At 33.5% G+C, this 24,057-nt stretch overlaps 1 protein-coding gene and 1 long non-coding RNA gene across 8 annotated transcripts; one reads left to right on the top strand and one right to left on the bottom strand.

The window, feature by feature from the left end:
• Positions 1 to 9,255: 9,255 nt before the first annotated feature.
• LOC110112241 lies at positions 9,256 to 18,087 on the top strand. Of its 7 annotated transcripts, none has more exons than XM_020844418.2 (5): positions 9,256 to 9,406; positions 9,665 to 9,761; positions 11,075 to 12,617; positions 12,868 to 12,917; positions 17,078 to 18,087. In XM_020844418.2, the coding sequence occupies exons 3-5, from the start codon at positions 11,108 to 11,110 to the stop codon at positions 17,696 to 17,698; spliced, it is 2,181 nt and encodes a 726-aa protein (XP_020700077.1). In that variant the 5' UTR covers positions 9,256 to 9,406; positions 9,665 to 9,761; positions 11,075 to 11,107; the 3' UTR covers positions 17,699 to 18,087. The 7 variants fall into 7 exon arrangements, with proteins under 7 accessions (XP_020700077.1, XP_020700056.1, XP_028549787.1 ...); XM_020844397.2 differs by having other exon boundaries at positions 9,284 to 9,452; positions 9,588 to 9,761; XM_028693954.1 differs by having other exon boundaries at positions 9,284 to 9,452; positions 9,662 to 9,761.
• Positions 18,088 to 21,295: 3,208 nt separating this feature from the next.
• On the bottom strand, positions 21,296 to 23,339 carry LOC114579434. Its single transcript, XR_003700408.1, has 2 exons — positions 23,003 to 23,339; positions 21,296 to 21,516 (listed from the first exon to the last, which is right to left on the bottom strand). It is a non-coding gene; the product is annotated as an uncharacterized LOC114579434 (long non-coding RNA).
• Between the last annotated feature and the right edge of the window lie 718 nt (positions 23,340 to 24,057).

Below are 24,057 nucleotides of genomic sequence, written 5' to 3' on the forward strand. Positions count from 1 at the left end.
ATACCATTTGAAATTTTGTTAGGGTTGTCAAGCCCTTATGAACTAGCTCGAGACTAACCAAGAGGGGGGTAAATTGTTAATTTTAAAAAACCTTAAATAAAAAGAATAATCTTTTTGAAATATTTTAAAACATAAAACATACGATCAACCACATGAAAATAATGTACAAAAATTTAAATATCGAAATGTAATAAGAAAGATTATACCATATTTTATAGTGGTTCGGTCAACTTGACCTACGTCCACTCCCCGGAGCCTCCCCTCCAGGTATTGCACTAAAACACAATGACTCTCCTTTTGCACTCACAATAAGGCGGAGAAGCCTTTACAAACTCCTTTCCACCGACCCCAATAAGGCAGAGAACCAGACTCTTTTCGCTCCCTCCTGAAGTAGGTAGAGAACCCATATTCCTTTTGCTTCCTCCTAAAGCAGGAAGAGAATATATACTCCTTTTGCTTCCTCCTAAAGCAGGAAGAGAATCTTGATTGATTACTGAAGAAGACCTCCCTAGAGCCTCCAAGGAACCAGGGACGATAACTGGAGAAGATGACTCAGATCCTTGGAGCAACCTTTGTGAACCCTTCACAAACTCCCCCTCACAAGATCCTCTCTTTCTCTCCCAAGCTCTCCCTCTCCTTCTCTTGGCTCTCTCAGGTCAGGACATCAGCTAAAGATCTCACCTTGAACAATCAAGAGATCTTATAAAGAAGGGATTAAAACTTTTCCTAAATTATAACAAGCCATCAAAGATCATCCATCATGTACGATCAGTGTATTTTTAGCCCTTTTAGACAGGACAACTGGGAGGGCTGGATGATTGGAACCCTTAATTATTCTGATCATCCAAGACTGGGTGGACACCATCCTGTATGATTAGTTCAAAACCCCACATATCATCCAACACATCATTCTGTTCATCCAAAGTCATATATGTTGGATGATGAAGAAATATAACATATTATCTAAGATGATCCTTAAATTGTCCTATATGATTAGTTCAAAATTAGAGATTTTTGTCCATCACATCATTCAGCTCGTCCAGGTGATCCAGGAGAAGATGAAGTTTTTTATAATTAATCATCTAGTACAATCCTACGATCATCCAGGATGATATGATCGATCAACCTTAATTACTTTCCTTAATCACCTGACTAATTTAGATATGATTGTAATGAATCATCCAGGATGATATGGGATAGTCTTGTACAACTTTTATAAATAATATCATACCTAATAGAGTTTGGCTACTAATTCATTTTGATTTGAGCCTATCATCCAAGATAATATTAATATCATCCAGGATGATTTGATTAATTTGACTATCTTAACAAGGATGTCTTAATTAGTGTTTTTTTTAACTTATCGTCAAGGATGATGTGATCAAAAATAGAAAACTCTAAAATATATAGAATTTCTCCCCTTGAGTGTGTGCGTGCAAGGTTACTTAGCATCAGAATCTACCTTATTACATTTGACTCAAGAAAAGGTAAAAACACTTAAAGTACACTTACAGGTCGACTCAATCTTGTTCTACCCAATCTTGAGCTGGCTTGATTTGTAATTGATTTTATGGACCTGAAACATTAGTAGGCATGGCAATAATAGAGAAATAGAAATGCCAAAAATATTTGCTATTATCAAAATTCTAATTCCTAAATCCATGTTTGCAATAATATTTCCCTTCCTTTTGTACTTCAAGTTGGATGGTTAATATCCCATATTAAAATTGACTTTTACAACTCAATTAAATTAAATTACATATCAAAAATTTAAAAGACTCTAAATTACCTGCATGATTAGGTTTAATCAATTTGAAAAAGACCTAAAGTTATTCCTAAGAAGTTATAATTAAAATTCTCAATATCATCCCATGCAGTTATATAAATTAATTTATCAAATTAGAGCGGGATCACACTTGGCCATGTTCTTTTAATCTCAAGCGGGATTTAGCATATTTTAGCACCCGTAGAAAATTTGTCAGTTAAAATTTTAATTTAGCCCCATTAATTTTTATTTTTTATGAGTATGGCCACCTACAAAAAACTCTATGGAAATTCATATCATTCCAAACCTAGGAGTAATCTATCACTCATTACATCAATTCACAAATAAAATGATAAAATTAACACATCAATAAACATCACATCAGCCAATTATAGTAACCAGCATGCAATAAAAATCATAAAAAATCTAGTACATATGTAGCAGAAAAGGAAACACTGGCCTAACCTAAAATTAGGTTTTGTTTTCCTAACAAACCATTGAAAGTGTGTGCATCAGACTATGTGGCTTGAATTTGTCTTATGCAGGCAGTTGTTAAACTCATCTAATATTTTAATGTTTGTTGTAGGCTATAGGAATTTTAATTTGAGTTTAATTATTAATATTTTAATGATCATTTTAAGATGTATTTTAAATATTGAGTGATTACTATCCTTACACCAAAGCTATGAAGTTATTTCACCTTCTTTAGATCTAAATTAATAGCCTCGTAGGCCCGGGCGGGTTACCTAATAGTAACTAATATTGCTTAATTGATTTAATTAGCTAAAATTAAGAGTTGGTGATTTTTAAATTAATTAGTTGGTTATTGATTTGAATCATTAAGTTAATTCATGTTTACCATCAACCGGTTTGTGGAGCTATGACATTTGGCTCAAGGAATCAAACCTCCTTATGGCACGTAGTCCCCGCAACTCAAGGTAGTCCATCCTAAAAACTAGGTTAATGTAGTTATATTAAAGATTTAATTTTAATTAATTAGTTAATAATCAATTGATTTTACGATTTTGCACTTTGTTGAATCCATCTGTGGCATTATCACAGTAGGCTCAATAAACCAAGTCTTCGTATTTTTGAACTAAAATTGACCAAAGAGTTGACTTTTGATTTTGACTGATTTTTGAAAGTTTAATATTTTTAAGAAATATTATACCTTTAAAGGAGTTTAGTATCTTTGATTTTGCTCAATTTGGATTTCTAGAATTAGTTATAAATTTTAAAAAATTTAGTATTTAACTAAATTAATTATTTATTTAATTAAGGAGCTATTGATGATTTTCCTTCAAACTGACTCCAAACTCACCCCAAAGGTTAGGGATGACTTGTAGGAGTGTTTTCAAGGGTTTAAAATTTATTTAATATTTTTTTTATTTTTTTAATTATTTAAATTAATTAATTATTGATTTTTCTTAAAAATTAAATTAAGCTCAAATTAAAGGTCCAAAGATGAGGTTTTTAATTTTTCTATGGAGGTTTATTACTAAAATATTTGATATATTATTTATATTTTTGGTATTTAATTGGATTTATTATAATATTATAATTTTTTTAAATTTTAGGGTCCTTAAAAAGGCTATTTTTAACTTGCTTAATTTTCTGACATAATGGGCTTCAAATTCAGTAAAATTTAATGTTGAGGTGTGTAATGACACTAAGTTTAATGTTACAAAGTTTCACCCCTATTGAGTGTGTGTATAATTTCTTAGAATTTTTTTATATATTTTTTAATCTTGGTCTTTAATTCCTTTTGTGACACTAAGTCATATAGGTTTGAAATCAATGTTCTCTAACCCTTAACATATACACATTTAATCACACCATGCCAATCAATGTGAATCATGTGAGCTAAATCTAAGTGCATTAGAAGTGGTGAATTTCTAAACATTTGGGTCGAATAATTACCCAAATTCTTAAAAATTCACTTGCAAAATAATTCCCGATTCTATCATTTCCCAAAATACTATGATAAGTCAATGATATATTCTAGTATTCATTAACCAAGTTTGATTGCAAACTATTAAGTATTTAAGAAACAATCATTGAAAATTAATGACATAATAAATAATCATAATACATTTCAAACTTGGTTAATCCCATTCACATATGCTCAAGTCTATTTAAAGATTTCATAGAGGGTTCAAGTGTTTCAAATAGTTTTTAAATATATTTATCATGAATTTTTAAAATTAAAAGTCAAATAATGAACCATGGTTTTGTAAATTCAAGTATTATTTAAATAAGCTAGGCTAAAATAAATCTAAAAAAATTATTGGGAGTCAAAAATATATTGAAAATAATTTTCATAAAATTTTAAATTATTTGAATTTATATTTAATAAAATATTAATTAAAAACTAGAAAAAGAATAGTTGAAATTATTTAATATTTATAAATGTTTTTATTTAATTTTAATTTTAATCAAAAGTAGACCTTATTCTAAAGAGAATGAGAAATTACTTACAAAATTTGGTTAAATATTTAATTTTATATGAATTTTTGAAGTTTTCTATATTTAAAAAATATATTTTAAAATAAAGTTTATTAAATTAGACTAATAAAGGAAGTAGCAAGCCACGGGGCATCTCCTCATTCACCGGATAAAAAATGCATGGCAGTAGCATTTAATGCCAATAATTGTGCCTCCACGTAATCATTTGTATTTAAGGTGTGGTAGCGGCTGTTGTACGTGATTTCCACTTAACACAGTTGCATGCTGCAACAATTATTTAATCATGTGAAGTTTGGGATGAATGGTTGAGATGACATTGGATAATCATCCAAGTTACCAGAAGAACAACAATGTCAAATTTAACTCAAAAAGACAAGATTTCAACCGTCATTAAGAGATAAACGACTGTGATCGTGTACACCTTATGTCTACATTATTCTTAAACCCTATGATGAAGAAGTTATTAAACTCAAAATTGATTCAATGAAAATTCATGATTCATGGAAGGATTTACATGTTTATAAACCATATAAGGAAGTGGATTTGAGGGTTTGATGAAGTTTGAATAAGTTGATTTGATTGAATGTATTGAGTTAACCCATATGGATCAACTTTGACCAATAATGAGTCCAGTTGACCAAGTCAATTGTTGATTGGGTCAAAGTGTCCATTCATGTCCATTTCACTAGGGGGATTGACTAGGAGGTTTTAGTGAAGTTCAAAATGGATTTGAAGTTTGATTAAGCTTGGATGGAGGCTCATAATCAATTGAGCTAGCCAAAGCTAGCTAAATTGACTAAGATGAGTCAATTGAAGATTGAAGAACTTGTTGAAGGATGATTTATCGCCTAAGGTTCCTAATGAAGTGGTTTGTACATGATTGAAGTTATGAGTGCCAATGCACTGAGCTGGGCAGTGCACTAGATGTAAAGGGTTATGGTTCATGATTGATCTAGTCAACCATTATTGAATTAGCCAAATAGATCAAATTAGGAGCTGAAGATGAAACAATATGTTCAAATGAGTTATTTGAGACTAATGGAGGTGGTCTCATGCAATGGAATGGCCATTTGAGTTGAAATGACCATTTGGACCCATAAGGGGCATTTAGGTCAATAATGGTTGACTTGGTCAACCTAGTCAAACCAAAGCCTAAATTTGGGTTCAATGCATACATAATAATGTTTATGATGTATTGAAAGAGGTTTTATTGTTTGATTTGGTTGGGTCTTGCTGAAGTTTAGAGGGAACTTCAATCTTGCCCTTAAGGGGTATTTTGGAGGGTTGACCTTAGGAATATGCCTAATCAATATACAATAGATAGATCATGAATTAGAGGTCATTTGATTGGAATTTGAGGAGATCAAAAAATTATGCAAAAGGGGTTATAGGATATAGGCCTTTAACTTTAAATTCTAGTCTAGAATTCTTGATTTGAACTGGATTCTATATTTAATTGATTGAATTTGATATATATATATATATATGGTGTAAAATGTTACATAAATTTTACATCAGGTTCAAGTATACATTCATTTTTGTAAGAAGCTAAAATTAAAGTTACACCAGCATCATCCATACAAGCATCCCATATAACTTTTTCTTCAAAGAAAGGGATGTCTAATGTCTGCACATATCGGAATAGATACTTATTATCTTTAGCAGAATGCTACTTGACACTCGCCATCATCAGTCTTTTTTCTGATGTCTGTTGTCGGCACTTTACCTTATATCAACCATCATTGGCTTCTCACTTGACTACAATTAGTGGCACAACCTCCACGTATCTCCTTCAGCTCTCCACCAGACCATTGATCTACATCAAATTTCAACCCAATCATTGATATTTGCTAAACTTCCGCTTAAATATCATTAATAAATTATATCCGTTTACTGGCAATCACTAGTTCTCTTCTTGGGTATAATTACCACCATATTTTCTCAAATCACTCTTGCATGTAAGAGGTTGTTGATATTCTTCTGTCAGAGTTGCCTATCGAGAGGAAAAAATCTCATCGTGACTTCTTCTAAACAAGAGAGTAGCACTGAAGCTTAATAGGGGATGACATCTATCTCAAATAGTGGAATGTATCTAATATAAGATGAAAATTAGAGGAGAAGAAAATAGAAAGATGTGAAAGTTTCTTCTACACTAAAGAGGGGCATGTAACCTATCAAAAATAATGGAAAGCCTCTAAAATAAGAAGAAAAATAAGGAAGAAATAAATGAAGGGTAAAAACTTGAACTTCAACACTAGAGAGGGGCCTTTGTACTTAATAGAAGATACCACCTATTCAAGAAAGTAGAAGGTTTCAACTATAAGAAAGTTAAAGGAAGAAGGAGAAGAGGGAAATTTCCACCTATCCTAGGTGGCTATTTATAAGAGAAAAGGAGGGAGGAATATTATGCATGAATATGAATATTCCAAAAAGATTCAAAGAATATTCTAAGAATAAATATATTCATATATTCTAAGAATATTTAGAGGAATATTCTTTAAAAAAGGAGAAAAAACTCACTATAAAAAAAACAATTTATTGCTCTCCCAAAAAAAAAAGTGGCGATCCCCACGAGAAAAAAATTATCCCTCTTATAGTGGGCCCCATGCAAAATAAATAAATAAATTATTAAAAGGGTATTGTACATAACACATAACCGCGCACATGGCATGCTCATCGATGTCTCTGACTCAGGGGTTGAGACCTCCCATAAGCATCTAAGTTCAATTTTTGGCCTGGTCAATTCAAATCGGTCATTTTTATGGTCCCTAGAACCATTTTTCGACGTTATGGACTTAATTTTAACACTTGTAAAGCCAATTGGGACCTCTACATCCAAGATCATATTATTTTTAGTTTCAAATTGCATAAAAATTTTCAAAAAACTATAACACTTATTTTCAAATTTATGGAACTTTAACGTCCGAAAATATGAGACAAATGATATATCATCAAAAATTTATCTTAATCAGGCATGAATCATGAACCAAAATAGAGTTGGAAACTTCCAAAATTAAATTCAGAATCATATGATTTCTGATTTTAACAAACTTGTAGTCGAATGGAACATCTCAAAAAGATTAACCCAACGACACCAAATTTGACTCAATCTGAGTCCAAATGGGTTAAAATCGAAGACATGAAGCACACTTGTAAGGTTCAAACCATAAATTGTATAACCAAACAAATTCCAAACATGACATGCTTATAGTCGATTCAAGAGGCTCGACAAGACAAATCTAATGAGCCCAAGTTCATCAAATTTTGATATCATTAAGACATTCAAATATCTAGTAAATGATTTATGATCAAGGGGATCAATATCGGCTTTCCATTTAAACCACTCTCAACCTACCATTGATCTCCCTCCTATTTACTAGCCATGTCACTATAAAAAAACTATAAATAGACCTCTCATTTCTTATGGTGGAGGCGAAGAGACGGAATCAAGGAGGAGAGGAGAAAGCAAGGAAAATAATGAAGAAAGAGAAACTAGAGTTCTCTTGCCACTCGACTCCTCGACCACCGTCGGAGCAACGACCATCGTTGAACTATTGTAGTACTTACTCGGCCACCGACTGACACCGGAATTGCACGCAACCACTAACTGATGCTAAACTTCTGCCCATCCACTGACAGATGTCGGACTTCCACTCAAATGTCGACTATTGTCCTTCTGACCTTCGTAGCTAGACTACGGTTCTTTCGACCTCCGTCACCCAATAATGGTATTTATGAACACTATCTCTCCTAGACTATGGTCCTTCTGATCTCTATTGTCATACAATAGTCTTTCAGCATCTATTACCCATTAATAATGGTCCTTCTGACCTCCGTCACTAGATTATAGTCACTCCAACCTCCGTCGACAGACAACAGTCTTTCTAACCACTATCGCTTGCTGACTACGGTCCTTCTGACCTTCGTCGCCATATTATGGTCCTTCCGACCTGCGTCGCCAGACTACGGTCTTTCCAACCACTGTCTCTTGCTTACTACAGTCCTTCCGGCCTCCATCGGGAGATTATGGTCCTTCCAACTTCCATATCTAGATAATGATCTTTCTAACTACTATCGCTTGTTGACTATAGTCACTCTGACCTTCATCGCCAAACTATGGTCCTTCCAACATTCGTCGCCAGACTATGGTCCTTCCAACATTCGTTATCAGACAACTACCTTTGTAACCACGATTGCCAGCTGACTATGGTCCTTCCGACCTCAGTCGCCAGATTATGGTTTCCGAACTTCGACACCAGACAATGGTCTTTTCTAACCACTATCATCTACTGACTACAATCCTTTTGACATCCATCGTTAGATTATAGTCCTTCTGATCTCCATCGTCAAACAACTGTCTTTCCGACCTCCATCACCTGCCGACTACGGTCCTTCCGACCTCCACTGCTAAACAATGATCCTTCCAACCTTTGTCCCCCGTCGACTACAATCCTTCTGACTTTTTTCACCAAATAACTATCATTCTGACCTCTGTCACCTACCGATTACAATCTTTCTGATCACCGTCACCCAAATTCGATCTTTCTGACATTCGTCGCCCACCAACTATGGTCTTGCTAACCAAACGAACATATCAATAATAATTCTTCTAATTTCCATCATGTAATGTATTCTATATGATGTATATTTGTTACATCAAGTCAATGTCTTCCCTCCAATGAAGGGCCTCATTTATAATCAATTTTAAATACTAGTGATTTATTCAAATTAGGGTAGACCCAATGGTTTTTCCCATTTTCAGTTTTTTAATGTAAAAATTTTGATTGCTCTTATAAATACTCCACCCCCTCTTTTTGTTTGATTATGTGTTGAATATTCGTACAAAATTAAGAAGTTAAATTTTATATTTCTATATTTTAGAGGATCCAACAACTATATTTTATATCATTTAAGCATATTCATATATTATTTTTTTATGTGAGTACGGCCGTACAATGTTATTCTAAATAAAATTTTTGTCACTAGCTTCGAAATGCGTGGCTCAGAACTCGTAGCGTGGGCAAGGCTTTTGCTTTTGCTCATGCCCTCGTAAGTATCCTTTTTATGATTTGCTTGAGGATGTGAATCTCTTGGCCTCTGAGAGAAATCGTGGACCTTTTGCGCGCCTTCACGTACGAGATGATGTCGGTTATCCTGCTTTAGTCGCCATCGCAGGTAGAGCTGGCTTTCGAGCTTCATCTCTTTCTCTTCCATGTCTAAGGTAATTTAAAGCCAGTGCTTTCAAGTTGTTCCTTTTAAAGCTTTGAGACTTTATGTTCTTACACTTGGAGCTGAGATTCATTTTACGCTGATTTGAGTTGAGCTTTTTGGTTTGTTGCCTAATGGTTGTGTTTAGTGTTTGTAACTTTGATCTGCTTCCTCTGTGCTCTGGATCTCGTGGAGTCTTCATCTAAGAGTGTACTGATTTAGTAGGGATGAAGATCTATAGCTGTGCCTCTATACGTGAAATGTGCATAAGCATGGAGTAGCTTCATGTGGAGAAATTATTTCATGGTCTAATTAACACAAGGTAAATCTATTGTTTATTGTCTTTTTTTTTTTTGCCTTTTGCTGAACCCTTGCATGACTTTTTTATGTTTTCACGATTCTCCAGCTGGTTTTTGTATTGTCATATCCATGAATTTCTTATATTTATTGCATTTTATTCTTATCAAAATATCAATTTATTTTTTTGTGTGCCTCTCTCTGTTCTTATGCATTCTTCAATCAGCCCAATATTAACATCATCATCACCATTATTATCCTTTTCCCAACTCTTTTATTGGGCTTGACATTGCAAACTATTTTACCTTTTTCTTAATCGATTTCTTTTAAGGCTCTGCTTGACATTTTGAATTGTCTAACTGCTATGTGGATATTTTATTATCCTTTATCTGTTGTTGCTCATGGGATGTTGACAAACACTGGTTGAGATATTTTCTAGTTGCTTCTATTGTGCCTTTTTTGGTTGGAAAATGTTCATTCAACAGGTTCCTTTCGTCATCTTCAGATGATATATTTGGTCAAAAAATTATGCGTTGTGTAACATTGTGCCATTTTATTTTTATTCCTAATCTCTCCTTATTTTTAACTCCTTTGATTAGGAATGAGACCAGTGCATCTCTTGTTTTTGTTTTTCGTTCTATTATCAACTGTTTGGTCTGCCAACCTTTTTCTTTTCTTTAATTCGATAAAAAATGATATGTGTCGTCCAATTTGTTGCAAGGGATCCTGCCATTAGGCTAGCGTTGTGCAACTTCTGTAATGAGAAGTTCAATGTCGGCTTGTCTTAATAGGCGTACGAGTTTATGGGAAAAAGGTGAGGAGAAATAAAATAATTAAATGATAATGGAAACTATTCACAGAGGTTTAATAACAATTATTCAATTATTCTTATTTGTGAAAAAAATTGAAACCAAAGGAAATTCAATACCAATTTGAACAATGTTGTCTATTTTAACACAAAAATAATTTACATCATGGGATTTCCTTGTGATTCCTCCTTTTGTTATTCTCTTAGTATTATATTTCAAGCTCCTTATGATGAATTTCAATACATTCAATTGTTGATTCTCAATATAAGTTAAAAGCTACTAAGGCATTTTAAAATCTGACATCTTCATATTTCTGGTGATTTAGAACTTAGAAGCTAGAAGAACCTTTTCATTTCCCTTTTTTTTTTCACTTGTTTTCCTTTCTCCTCTCAAACATTGTTTGTAGGGATTCCTTAAATGAAATCTTAATGATTACTTGACTGTTGTGTGATTGCTGTTGTGCTATGAATGTCTTCTGAAGAAAGAGATGCCTTATCTAAGTATGATATCTGGTTTTCACCTTGTGAAGGCTGATATTGAAGAGAAGAGACTTGATACGTTTATGATGTCAGACCATGCTGCACAAACAAATGAACAAGGTGAAGGTTTGGGGGTTGCTTTTAGTGATACAAATGCTAATGCTTCTTCACATCCTTACATGGGAAAAGGGATGGCTCGTTGGATTCAAGCATGCAGAAGCTCATCCTCTAAAGGTTGGGAAAATCATAATGCAGCTCTTGTAGGAAACGTAGTTGATCAATTTAAAGAACATGACTTTTTAGCAGTTGAGAGAGTGAAAATTAAAGAAGTCAAACTTCTAAGTTTTGACATGAATCAAAGATATAGTGGCGGATACGTGGGTAAATTAAGCTCGACTGCTGAGAATGTGGATCTAGTATCACATTTTCTCCAATCTGACGAAACCATTGAAGGTGGATGGAAAAATTTTAGAATTACAGATAAATCTTCAACCAGAAGGGATTTGGAGCTATTTGATGATGAAATTACTTTTTTCGAAAGAGTATCTGCCGAGAGTTTAGCTGAATCTTCTTTAAAATGGAAAGCTTCGGCTTCATATCAATTCCAGAATATAGATGCTAATGTGTCAGATTTTGAACATTTTCCTATGTTTGAGATCAACAAGAAAATGGAGACTATAATGGCTTCCAGGAAAAAATCTACTTGTGGCTCCATGTTTGTTAAAATGAAGAAGGTAAAGTTACCAGTGTGTGAATCAACAGCTACTTCAAGTTTCGTAGAATTAACACCTGGCAGTTGGCATGCAGCCAATAATATGATTGATAACACTGAAAATGCAATGAGGCCTTGCGAGGGTTTTCAGCCTAATTATGCTTACAAAGTTCCAGAAAACACAAATCTGAGTTGGATGAAGCGCAAGTTATGGTGTTGTTTCTCTAATAACAAATTCATAACAGCAGTAAGTAAAAACAACATTGACTCAATGCCTACAAGTTTTGGAATTCTGTGGAAGAGTTCGAAGGATGGATCCACCCTTGTGTTCAGTGAGTCCAATCCAAATGACTTTCCATGTCATTCTTCAACTGAAGAACAAGAAAATAGTATAAAAGATGAGTCATCGCACAGGTGGTTGGTTGGCCAGAAAAGACTTAGCCAGCCAGATGATTCCGATACGCACCTTTGGCCTAGTAAGATACCCAAGTGCCAAATGCAAGATGTGAGTCAACCTAGATCTTGCCGAACATTGAAGTCTGTAGGAAGTGGAGAAGGATTTCACAGATTATCTAGTCCAATAAATTCTTTGTTGGTTGTAGATGAGATGGGCTTGGACCACTGCCATAGAGAACTGATGATGGGAGACTCTGGATTGACTCATATTAATGATAATGCTCTTTCCGAAAAATTTATCACACCAACCAACCAAAATTACGGCCAGAAAGAGATTACTATAGTTCCCTTTGTAAATGTCACAAGTGTTGAGGGTAGGAGAGGCCCTGGTGGCATTGGCACTCACTTCATGGGGGAAGATAAGGAGTCGTTTACTAAGGCTGGTTCAGTGTACCATAGTCCTCATAGATCAAGTTCTCTACTAGGTATATTTTTCCAAAGCCAATTTGCTTTCTGTATTGATTTTTTGAACCTGACTATACATTCCTCAAGTTTTTCGAAACTGGCTCATGAAGATCCTTCCTATTTTAGGCTCAGAAAGTGTGTGCATAATTAATATTCTTAAAACTTGAGGAACAGACTAGTTTGGTCAGTTTAACTAAGGGAATATTTTTGGCTAATTATTCATTTTCTTAAGAATTCTTGCTTCCTAATAGCATACTATTTGTTTTGCAGGAAAACCATTTTCCAGACCACCAACGGTATGCATTTTCTGTAAACTACAGGTCGTGAATGTTATTTGTAATTTCAAATGTTTAACTGCTTAGTTTTTTTGGTTAAACTTGATTTATAGGCGGTGCATTCAAATTCTTTGTTTTTGTTTCATTATCTCGTAAGCCTCATTAAATATATAGAATTCAACTATAAAGCGGCAAATCAATTTGCATAATGCGCTATGCCTTTTCAGAAGTATTTTATGTTGAAGTACGTTGCATTGCTTGCTTGAAGCGAAATTCAATGTTGTTCTGTTATATGGAAATTTTAATTTTTTGAAGGCATGCATGCGAGATACTTCAATGGAAAATTACGTAGAGTTAGCTCATGTATGCTGAATTATTCTGATAACATTTTGAGCAAATATAATGATTGATACATCATTGAAAATTGGCTATATCATACATGAACTATGATGCATATTTGAATTAACAACTTTTAAAATTATATTTAGGGCCATCCAAACTCCAATTTGAGCAAACTTATAGGCAAACGAGATGAACCCAATGATATCATAAGTAATCTAATCCAAATCCGGATGAGCCCAAATCAAGCACTTGAAGTGTAATTGAAAGCTTCAAGATTTTCATTGGATGATGAGAAGATTTCCAAATCTTTCATGTTTATTGTCAAATCGATCATCTCGACGAGAAGAATCCAACGAGCCCAACATTGCTTTATTCTAAAAACATTACAACAACAACAACATCAAGCCTTTCTCCCACTACGTGGGTCGCCTACATGAATCCTTTTTCTTCATTGTGTCCTGTTAAAAGTCAAATTCTCTGTTAAATCTAATAAAGAATATCTTTTTTAATATTTTCTAACTAAGTCTTTTTAGGTCTACCTCTACCTTTATTAATTTAAGTCAAATTTAATACCTCTACTTTCCTAATCGGGTCATTAGAAGGCCGTCGTTTTATGTGACCAAACCATTGAATGAGAATCTCTCTAATTTTATCTTCCACTGTAACTACTCCAACCTTTTCAGGTATATGCTCATTTCTTATCATGTCTCTAAGGGTAAATCCACTCATCTACCTGAGCATCCTAATCTCTGCAACACTTAACTTAGTATTATACTTCTCTTTTAATGGCCAACATTCTACACCATAATCATGACATGATTCTGAAAACATTAAGACACTTAAATAATGATCATTCACTCTATGATCAACAGAATGAATACAGGTTGTTCGATGGAGTGCTCAAGATTCCCACCATTTTTATTATGTTATTCTCCAAAATTTATGATTAGGCTCCAAAATTTATGATTAGGCTCCACTCTATGTGAAAGAGAGTCAAGAGTTAAGACATTTTTCTAGAGATTCAAGAGAGCTCAAAGGCCTGAAAAGTTTTGGAGCTGCACTGGAGCACCACCATCATCTGGTTGTCACTCGATCTCCGCCATCGGACCTTTGTTGCTTGACCACCATCGTCAAACCATTGCCGCCCAACCAACACCATCGGACCTTCGGCCTTTTACCATCATTGTCCAACTATGACCCTCTAGTCACCCTTGCCCAACTACGGACCTTCTATCTTCATCACTCGATGATGGTCCTCCAACAATTGGAGCCCAATTCTGATCCTTCAAACTCCATATATCCCAATTATGCTTCTGCAACCACCATCACCCAACTATGGTTCTTTGAATGCAATCGCACAACTAATGTCCATCTACCTTAGGTTTCAAACTATGATCTTTTGACCATTTTTGCCCAACTATGATTCCCCGACTACCGTCGTCTGACTATAGTCCTCCAATCATTATTGCATTTCTTTGACCTCCATCACCCTACTATAGTTGATGCGGTCAAGATTTGTTTTTTTTTTTATTTTTTTTATTTTCTTATGTTTTGGACGTAATGTAATTTTATTTCATATGTTACTATGATGTCAACAACCCATGATCATGCCGGGTTGGGTGCTCTCAAGTCCGTATACTCAATTGCCTTTCCACTTGTGTTTTCTTGCTCATATTCTCCTGTGGCACTATCATTCAACCAAATGAACCAACCCATGATCATGCCGATTTTGGGGATAGTTTGAAGGATCATATCTCTCTGATAGAGTTTGCATATAATAATAGTTATCAGTACATCATAGGTATGACTCTTTATGAAGTTCTGTATAATAGAAAGTGTAGAACTCCTTTGACTTTGATAGAGGTGAGAGATAGATAGGTGATAGGGCCACCCTTTGTGGATGACACTATAACAAAGATTCATTTGATCATAAAAAGATTGAAATTTGCACTGGATAGGCAGAAGAAGTATCACGATTAGAAACACAGGTTGATTGGGTTTCAGATTGACGACTTTGTTTATGTTAAAATCAGCCATATGAAAGGTGTTAGTAGATTTGAGAAAATCAGCAAGCTCATTCTAAGATATATTAGACATTTTGATATCATTGAGAGGATTGGTAGTTTTGTTTACAGGTTATTGTTATCTGATAATATATCCGATATACATAATGTATCATATGTATCTTCTTTGAGAAAGTGGGTATCTAATTCTGGAAAGAGATTATCTGCTGAAGATGTTGATGTTTATTCGAATCTACACTATAGGGAATAATCAGATAGGATTCTAACATATGATGTGAGAAAATTAAAGAAAAAACATATTCTGATAGTCAAGGTGCAGTGGAAGAACATGACAACCAGAGAGGCTACTTGGGAGAAGGAATATGAGATGAGACAGTTGTATCCATGTTTATTTTAACTCATTCTCGTTTGAGTTATTATAGGTCCAAATCACAATCCATCTTCACCATAACATATATAGTACCCTAATTTTTTCATAATTTTTTAGCACTAACGAAATTTCGTAAGAAATTGGCACTTATGAGAATTTTGGGACCATTAAGCATCCATTTTGTTAACCGATTTCACGAGAATGTTCCAGACTTGCTTAGATAATTTATAAATATTTTTCCGTAATTTTTTAATTCCAGATTGGAAGACATAAGAATTTAGGTAAGTTTTATGTTAAAAAATGTAATAATTAGAAAATAAAATCTTATTATAAAAAAAAAAACTATTTCCACTCTAAAGCATTTTCTTAATGCCATTTTATTCCTCCATTCGGCTAACAGATGACCAAAGAAAATAGAAATCCAATTTTGGACGACTTTAAGCTGTTTTCGTCCATCTACTCAGTTGGGAAACTTATTCATCTTGGTGTAGGTCACGTTACGTCTATCTCAATTTTCAAATATAAAGTTTTTATCTAATTTTTTGTCAAATTTCTGTTTCCGTTAGTGAAAAACACGGAATGAAGAGTTATCCATATTTGTAACCAATGATAAACGATAATAGAATTATTTTAACTAGGCCAGCCCCCATAATTTTTTTCTTTCCTATGTTGTTCATGCCAAAATTCAGGCATCTTTTATAATTCTTATATTCCTATCTTATCTATGTGTATGATAGATCTTCGTTCAAATGCTAAGACAACAAACTCTCTCTCTCTAACAGCACGAATGTCCTGACATGCAACAATGATAAAATACAGGTACACCTATAGGAAATGCTTTCAAAATTGACTTCAAGAAATGCCTGATTAGTTCAACAATTATTTGCTATATGTACTGTTGTTTAGGCGATTGGTGATTTTTTTTTTTTTTTTTTTTTTTTTTTTTTTTTTTTTTGCATACTATGCCAATAATAGCCTCCTTTGACCAATGCCAACATATTGACTTGGTTCTTCTTATTATTTGTTATTTATATGCGATTAATCAGTCATTCCAATTTCTAATTCGTGCTTGGAGTTAGAAAATTTGTTTTGAAAAATAAAGAATTAATTGATTTTGTCATTTTGTTGAATGCAGTTGGGAATCTATGTTGGCTTTAAAATCTAAAAACACCATGAAGTTCCATCAAAAGTGATGGTTTCATTATCACCCATATAATGAGTGAAACTATAATCATAATTTCGTATAACATATTTTTGATCTACAAGCAACCAAATGAATACTTAGCCGCATCGCATCAGGTATAGAACTTGTGCAAGTGTCTGTAATCCTGATCAACCAACTCTTATCATATAAAGATCGTTCAAATGTTCACCAGTTTCTTCAATTCCTTTTGTAATGAAATTCTGATATGAGTTTGGTTTTTTTGTAAATCATCAACGCGATATAATTCCCATTCATGACTTGACAGTGTGTTGCATCTCCAAATCTGAGAAAATGCAACTGTACATCGCCTTCGCTGGCAGCCGAAGCTCCTTGCAGAAATATAGAGACTGGAACTACTGATGGAGTAGAGCAGCATCCTTCAACAGAAAGAACAACCAGCGCAAGTGTCGAAAGGACAGTAGATTTCTCGGGCTCCAATAATCTCGTAAAAACACGCAGCACATGGGTTAAGCGTCTCCAGCATAACCAATCTGAAACTCTTACTCTCTGCACTAAAATGTTCAAAAAGTGCGTTGATTCTTCCAGTGAATTGCAGAATATGAGCAGTAGTAGAATGCACAACAGATCAATGGAAGATCACAAGTGTGATAGAACTATGACATTCTCAGAAAATGATAGCCCTTCTACAGGTGATACAGAAAAGGCTTTACAAGCATGGATTAGGAGATGGCGCTGTAATCATAGTCAAGCAGCATCTCCAACTGCATTAAGGCCAGTTGCATCAGTGGCATTTCAACCATCTGAAAATTTTGAAGGCAAGAAATTTGCAAGCATTGGAGCAATGGCATTAATGGGCAAAGCAATAAATAATTATAAGCCGTGTAGGATTCGGAGAAAAGACGCGTCCTTGGTATGGACTATTTGAGAGTGGCAATATTCTCAACGGCTCGGTCAAGTAGCAAACTAAGGCGTCAGGGCAAGTAAGGTTGCTGTGTTGAGATATAACCAGGCAAATAAAGTTTGCTGTTAGTGTGATTTGTTTTCTTTTTAAAATTTTGAACTTTAGCTATTCTCGTATTATATTGTGGGCAGTAAGAAAAATGATAGAGATCATCTAGAAATTAGCAGGAAGAAGATCTCTATCAAATCATTTTTCTTTGTTTTATGATCTTGTGGTTGCCCTTGCCTAGCTATTCAGTCTCCTATTTGATTGTGGGCAGTAAGAGAACGACAAAGAAGGGCACTGGTGATAATTATTTTGTTAAGAAATGGGATTAATATTTTTGCTTTGAATGTGATATTCATCTTCATATATTTCAATTTCATTCATTATAAGGTTATAGCCTTTGATGTAGATTTTTTCACAAATGTGGGTGTAGTTTATATACTATTGAAGGGTAGAAGGAATCATTTAGTACTCATGATTTTTCGGTCGGTTCATCCCACCAGATTGCTTGGTTTTATCCTAGGTGGATCATGGTTTTGCCTAGGCTAGCCCAATCAACCATATGTAATCTTAGTCTTAAGGGGAAAAATCTTAGTTCATAGCCTCCAAGAGAAGTTCATGTTAATGCCTAGAGATTGGTCGAGCCTTGAAATTTCCTTAATAGTCTAAGATTATTTTTAGACTTACAATCATTAGTGTTAAAAAAGATGGGGATAAATGATATGGGTTGCAAAAAGGATCTAATAAGCACAAATTTTTATACAAAATTTAGGTGATAAAACTTAAAATCAATTTGAAAAACTTATTTTGGAGATCATCTAGAAATTGATTTTAATAATTTATAGTTGAAAGATGAAGCTCAATGACATTGAGATAAATCAAATTAGGCCAAAATCTTGTGATTTTTCATAATTAGCCTCTAAATGATTAAATCAAATCAAACTAAATTGAGTTGGTATAGTCTCTTCTCATGAGTTTGGGTCCCATATCTTCTTAGATCCATGAATAGGGTAGAGAGGACTCCTAAACACCATTTAGCTAGTCAACATCTAAGCGGTTGAATCTTTTCACAAACTTCTTGATAGTAGTAGTTCCAAATTGCATTTAGAGGAAGCTTTGTCTCATCACTTTTTTATTAGGAGATGATGCAATCTACTTCTCATTAAGAACAATAAATATTTTTGGATACTTTTAGATAAGGAATTAACCTAGTCAAAATCTATAAATATACATTAATTATTACCTCTTTTTTTTCTGTCTATAGAAGCACATCGAAGTTCAAAATATTCAAAGTTCTGACTACTTCTATAGCCACTATATGATCCACTTAGGGCTTTTAGATTCACCTAGCACTCGTTTAGAATGAATTATTATCCATTTGATGATGTCAACCCATAAAATCTAATTTCAACTAACCTACTATTATAACCTTTAAATTTTAATCTATAGCAATTAAAAAAAATTTCGAGAGTCATTAGAAGTCTAAATTATAAATCGTCTTTGTAAAACATAGATCATATTGTTCTCGAATTATAATAAATGTTTCATGATTTTTGGGTATTGGAACAATTCTCTAAGAAATTGACATATGTAGAAACAACTAGGATTTTTGGAAATGTTACGTGTTTATTTTGCAAACTGATTTCACTCAATCATTCTAGACATGTTTTGCTAATATATAAATATTTATTCATAATTTTTTTATTATCATATTTGAAGATATAAAAAGATTTTAAACTAATTCAAACAATTTACATAATTATAGTTACGTCATTTGAATATTTTATATAAAAAAATTATTAAAAATATCAAAAAGCACTTAAGTTCATTCTCTATTCGTTTAAGGCCTCGTTTGGTTGGTCTTTTTTCTTTTTTTTTTTTTTGAAAATTGCAATTAAGAACAAAAAATTAGATACAAGCTAAAGCAAAGGCTCACATTCCTTCTTCAACAAAGAACTAAGAGAAGAATGGATGCTAGCAAAATAAGAACTATCAAAACAAAAGTTGTTCTCTAAAGCCAAAGTAGCACAAAGGTTGACTACTTTATTACAATCTCTATGAGTATGATGAAAAATTACCTTATTGAAGTCGGCCAAGAATAGAAGATCTTCATCTATCCAGTTGTAGCTTTGCCACTTAGCCTTATTCAAAGAATTTTGAATAAACTTGATAATGTTGAGGTTATCACCTACAATTATATATTACTCCTTTGCTATCAATCATCCAAGGTTGAATGAACTTTCTAATTGACATCACAGCATCCATCTCAAGTTGAGCTATATCCCAATGAATTCTTCTTTCCCCAAAGGCAAGTAATAATCTTCCTTTGTAATATCTAAAGATACCTCCAATTCCAGCACTATTTGAAAGTAGGAGAGACGCATCAATATTAATCTTAATCCATCCTAGCGGTGGAGGGTGCCAAGTATTTTGGAACTCACTAAGGAGATTAGCACCCCAGGTATCTAGAAATGGATTAGAGAGTTTAATAGCTGAGGACAAAATGTTTGCTGCAGTAACAGAGTCCGAACTTGCATTGTTTCTATGGGCAACTTCATTATAACTTTTCATCCACAGATAGATGGATAGTTTGAAAAGATTATTCATATATTGGAGATTATTTAGATTTTGGACTTTGGGGATAGTTTGGAGTATCACATTCCATTGATAAAGTTTACATATAACAATAATTATCAGTCCATCATAAGAAGGGCTCCTTATAAAGCCCTATATGATAGGATGTACATAACCCCTAAATAAACAACTTCTTGATTAATATAAATTAAATTTATATAATTTCATATCTATATAACCTCACACATTCATTAAAAAAAAAAGAGTATAAAAAATTAATGCTAGAACCTAGCTATGTTGCTTACTAAACAAAACAATATGAATCCAACTTTTCTCATTTGAGTATTTTTTTATACTCCTATATATTATTTTGTTAAGTTCACTAAATTTAAAATACATACGAATAAAATTGCCTATATCAACTTTTTGCTCAAATAATAATAATTGTGTTATATAGTTACACACGCACCTTGCAATGCTACAATCCTGTTTAAAAAAGCCTAGAAAATTTCAAGCTGGCTAGAAACTCTCCGTGAGAACATATCTCTACTTTAAAAGATTGATAATACCAGTTACAAATTTGAGGGGACTCAAGTTCAAGAACATATCTAATAACTTTCTCAACTCCATTGTAGTCATTCAAAAACCAGTGTCCTTCGGCTCAACAGTGTCCTAGTAACAACATCTTTAGCATCAAAATTCGGATATGTAAAAAAATCCACAGCATGAGCATCAGTTTACACGTCTGTAACGATTCACAAATCCACTCTACATAGATACCACAGCAATGCTACATGTCTCCTGCAATTTTTTCTTACTTTTTTTTCACATCTGAATCCCAAATAAATAGCAAAAATGGAGCTGCAATTATAAAAAAAAAAATAGAATGCATGGTTCCAAAAGAAGTCTGCATCATGAGTTCCATTTTGATCTGCTTGTAACTAAGAAGAATTTTAGTAATCATAACTGCAGTGATATCTTGTTAACAATCAACCATTGGCATCAATAAAAATCAAACTTATTAATGTTTAAGTTTACCAAATACTATAGAATGCAACAACCACATATCACAGGGATAGGAGTACAAAGGCATAATGAGATCTAAATAAGCAAGTAAAAGTACATGAAAATTACATCTACCAAACAACAAAACTAAACTATTGTCCTCTCATGCTTTACTTCGGAGAAAGTCATATTTGATGAACCTCAATTTTCATTAGGGACTGAAATAAAATAAGAATATATTATAAGTATATCATCAATCATTTACAGTTATATTTATACTAGCTTTATAAATAATTATTTATAGTATATTTAAATATAAAAAACTTTAAGGTAAATGTCCTGCCTATTACAACTGTATAATTGCATTGCAATAGTCTCTCTAATTTTAGCCATATCGTTCGTACCTTCACCATCAAGCAACTCTACAAAACAAGTCGTACTTCCTAAGGCTTCAACTTCTTCTTCAACTTGGAACTCATGTGCCTCCGGATGAACAAAATTTTCATCGGCATCATATTCCTCGAATTCTGGATCAATCCTTGAGTTATGTTTTCTTATGTAGTTATGTAATGTCATTGTAGCCACTACAATAAGCTGTTGTTTTTTGAAAGAATAGTTCGGCATATCTCATAGAATTCTCCATTTCTTTTTCCATACACCAAATGTCGTTCTATTACACTTCTTAATGAGGAATGCCTCCAAATAAAGACCTTGGGATGGCCTGCAGTAATTCGACTTCCTCGTTAGAAATCTGGTATATGATATCTCATCTCTGGATATGGCTTAAGAAAATCTCGTTGCAGTGAATATCCAGCGTCAAGTAAATCTCATAAACCTTACAACAACAATAACAACAACATTAAGCCTTAGTCCCACTACGTGGGGTTGACTACATGAATCTTTTTTCTCCATTGTGTCCTGTTAAAAGTCAAATTCTCATTTAAATCTAATAAAGAAAGAACATTTCTAATATTTTATAACCAAGTTTTTTTAGGTTTATCTCTACCTTTCTTAAAATAAATCAAATCTAATACGTACCTCAACTTTCCTAATAGGGTCATCGAAAGGCCTCCGTTTAATGTGGCCAAACCATCTAATGAGACTCTCTAATCTTATCTTCCACTGGAGCTATTCCAATATTTTCAAGTATATGCTCATTTCATATCCTATCTCTAAGGGTAAAGCCACTCATCCACTTAAGCATCCTCATCTCTGCAACACTTAACTTAGTATTATGCTTCTCTTTTAAAGGCCAACATTCAGCACCATAGAGCATTGCAGGTCTCACCACCTTCTTATAGAATTTTCCCTTAAGTTTGAGGGGGAATTTTCTATCGCACAACAATCTCGAAGCATTCCTCCACTTCAACCATACAACTTGAATTCTGCTGATAATATCTCCATCTATTTTACCATCACTCTGAACAATAGATCCAAGATATCCAAAACGTGTACTCTTATTAATATCTTGATCGCCAAAGTCACAATCCCCTCACTAGGTCTATTGCTACTAAAATTACAATTCCATATATTCAGTTTTAGATCTACTCAAGCGAAAACCTTTAGACTCTAAGGTTGACCTTCATAATTCAAGTTTACCTTCATAAACCTTTTGACCAATTTTTTTTTTTTTTTCAAGAGCAATCTTATTGTAGGTGAAGCTATGAGCATACAACAAATACAAAGATTAGGGGGTGAACTCACCAGACACGACCTTCCTCCACTTGTCAGATTCCATAAAAGGGGAAAAATGTCATTGAAAGAGGCTGAAGTTGTGGCTAAGATAAGGAGATCGGAGCTCTTACGTGCGAATGGCAGTCGGTTTGTGGAAGTATCGGCTAGGGATTCTCAATCAAGACGCTATGCAATGGCAGGAGGACACCATGGAAGCTGTTGTAGGTGATTTATGTCCGTGCGAATGGGATGCGATGTTGAAGCCTCGTTGAAGGCATAATGGCCGTTAATGGGATGCAAACTTTTTTATCTCTATTCATTATGTGGAGAAATTGTAGTGGCGAAGAAGAAGACGATGTCGTGTGTACGTGCGAGGGTAAAATAGAGAAAATAGGAGAGGAGATCATTGACCGCTATAAAAGAGGCACTCAGTTGTAGCTTTCACGTTTCCACATAAAACACCAGTTTTGAGAACGTGTGAAGGGAAAGAAGTTTTACCAAACAAAAAATAAAATTTAATTTTACCATTTTAAAAATGAACAAGTCGTAAAATCACCCAACCAAATGAAGCATAAGCCATTTCGTTAAAAAGAGAAAAAATGAAGCTGAGAGAAATGAGAGCAGAGAGAAGAAGAAAAGCTAGGTTTTACGCACATTGAGCCATTTTTTTTTCGTTGGCTCGGTTGAAAATTTTGTTCTTCTCGAGGTAGATTATGTTTTACCTATTTCAGTTCTCAATGACTTGATATTTTTAGAATTTTTCGATCAAATTTGTATTTTTATTATCAAAAAATGAGGACAACTTTTTTTAATTAAAACTTTCATCGCATAACATTTATATGTTATAGAGATTGAGATTATGAACATTTTAATTATTTATTATAAAATTTTTGCCAAATGATTTTGAAAAAAATAATTTTTTACGAATTCAAAATTTTATTTTTACATCTAAAAATAGTGCTTTAGTTCAATTAATGCCTCAAATATTGTTATATATGATCTTTGATAATTTGATTAATTTAAAAAAAAAATGAATTTCTGCTCTATAGGATTTTCTATTGCCTACCATTGAGGCATTTTAATAA

The sequence above is a fragment of the Dendrobium catenatum genome, unplaced genomic scaffold (assembly GCF_001605985.2).
Source record: "Dendrobium catenatum unplaced genomic scaffold, ASM160598v2 fragScaff_scaffold_390, whole genome shotgun sequence".
NCBI lineage: Eukaryota > Viridiplantae > Streptophyta > Magnoliopsida > Asparagales > Orchidaceae > Dendrobium > Dendrobium catenatum.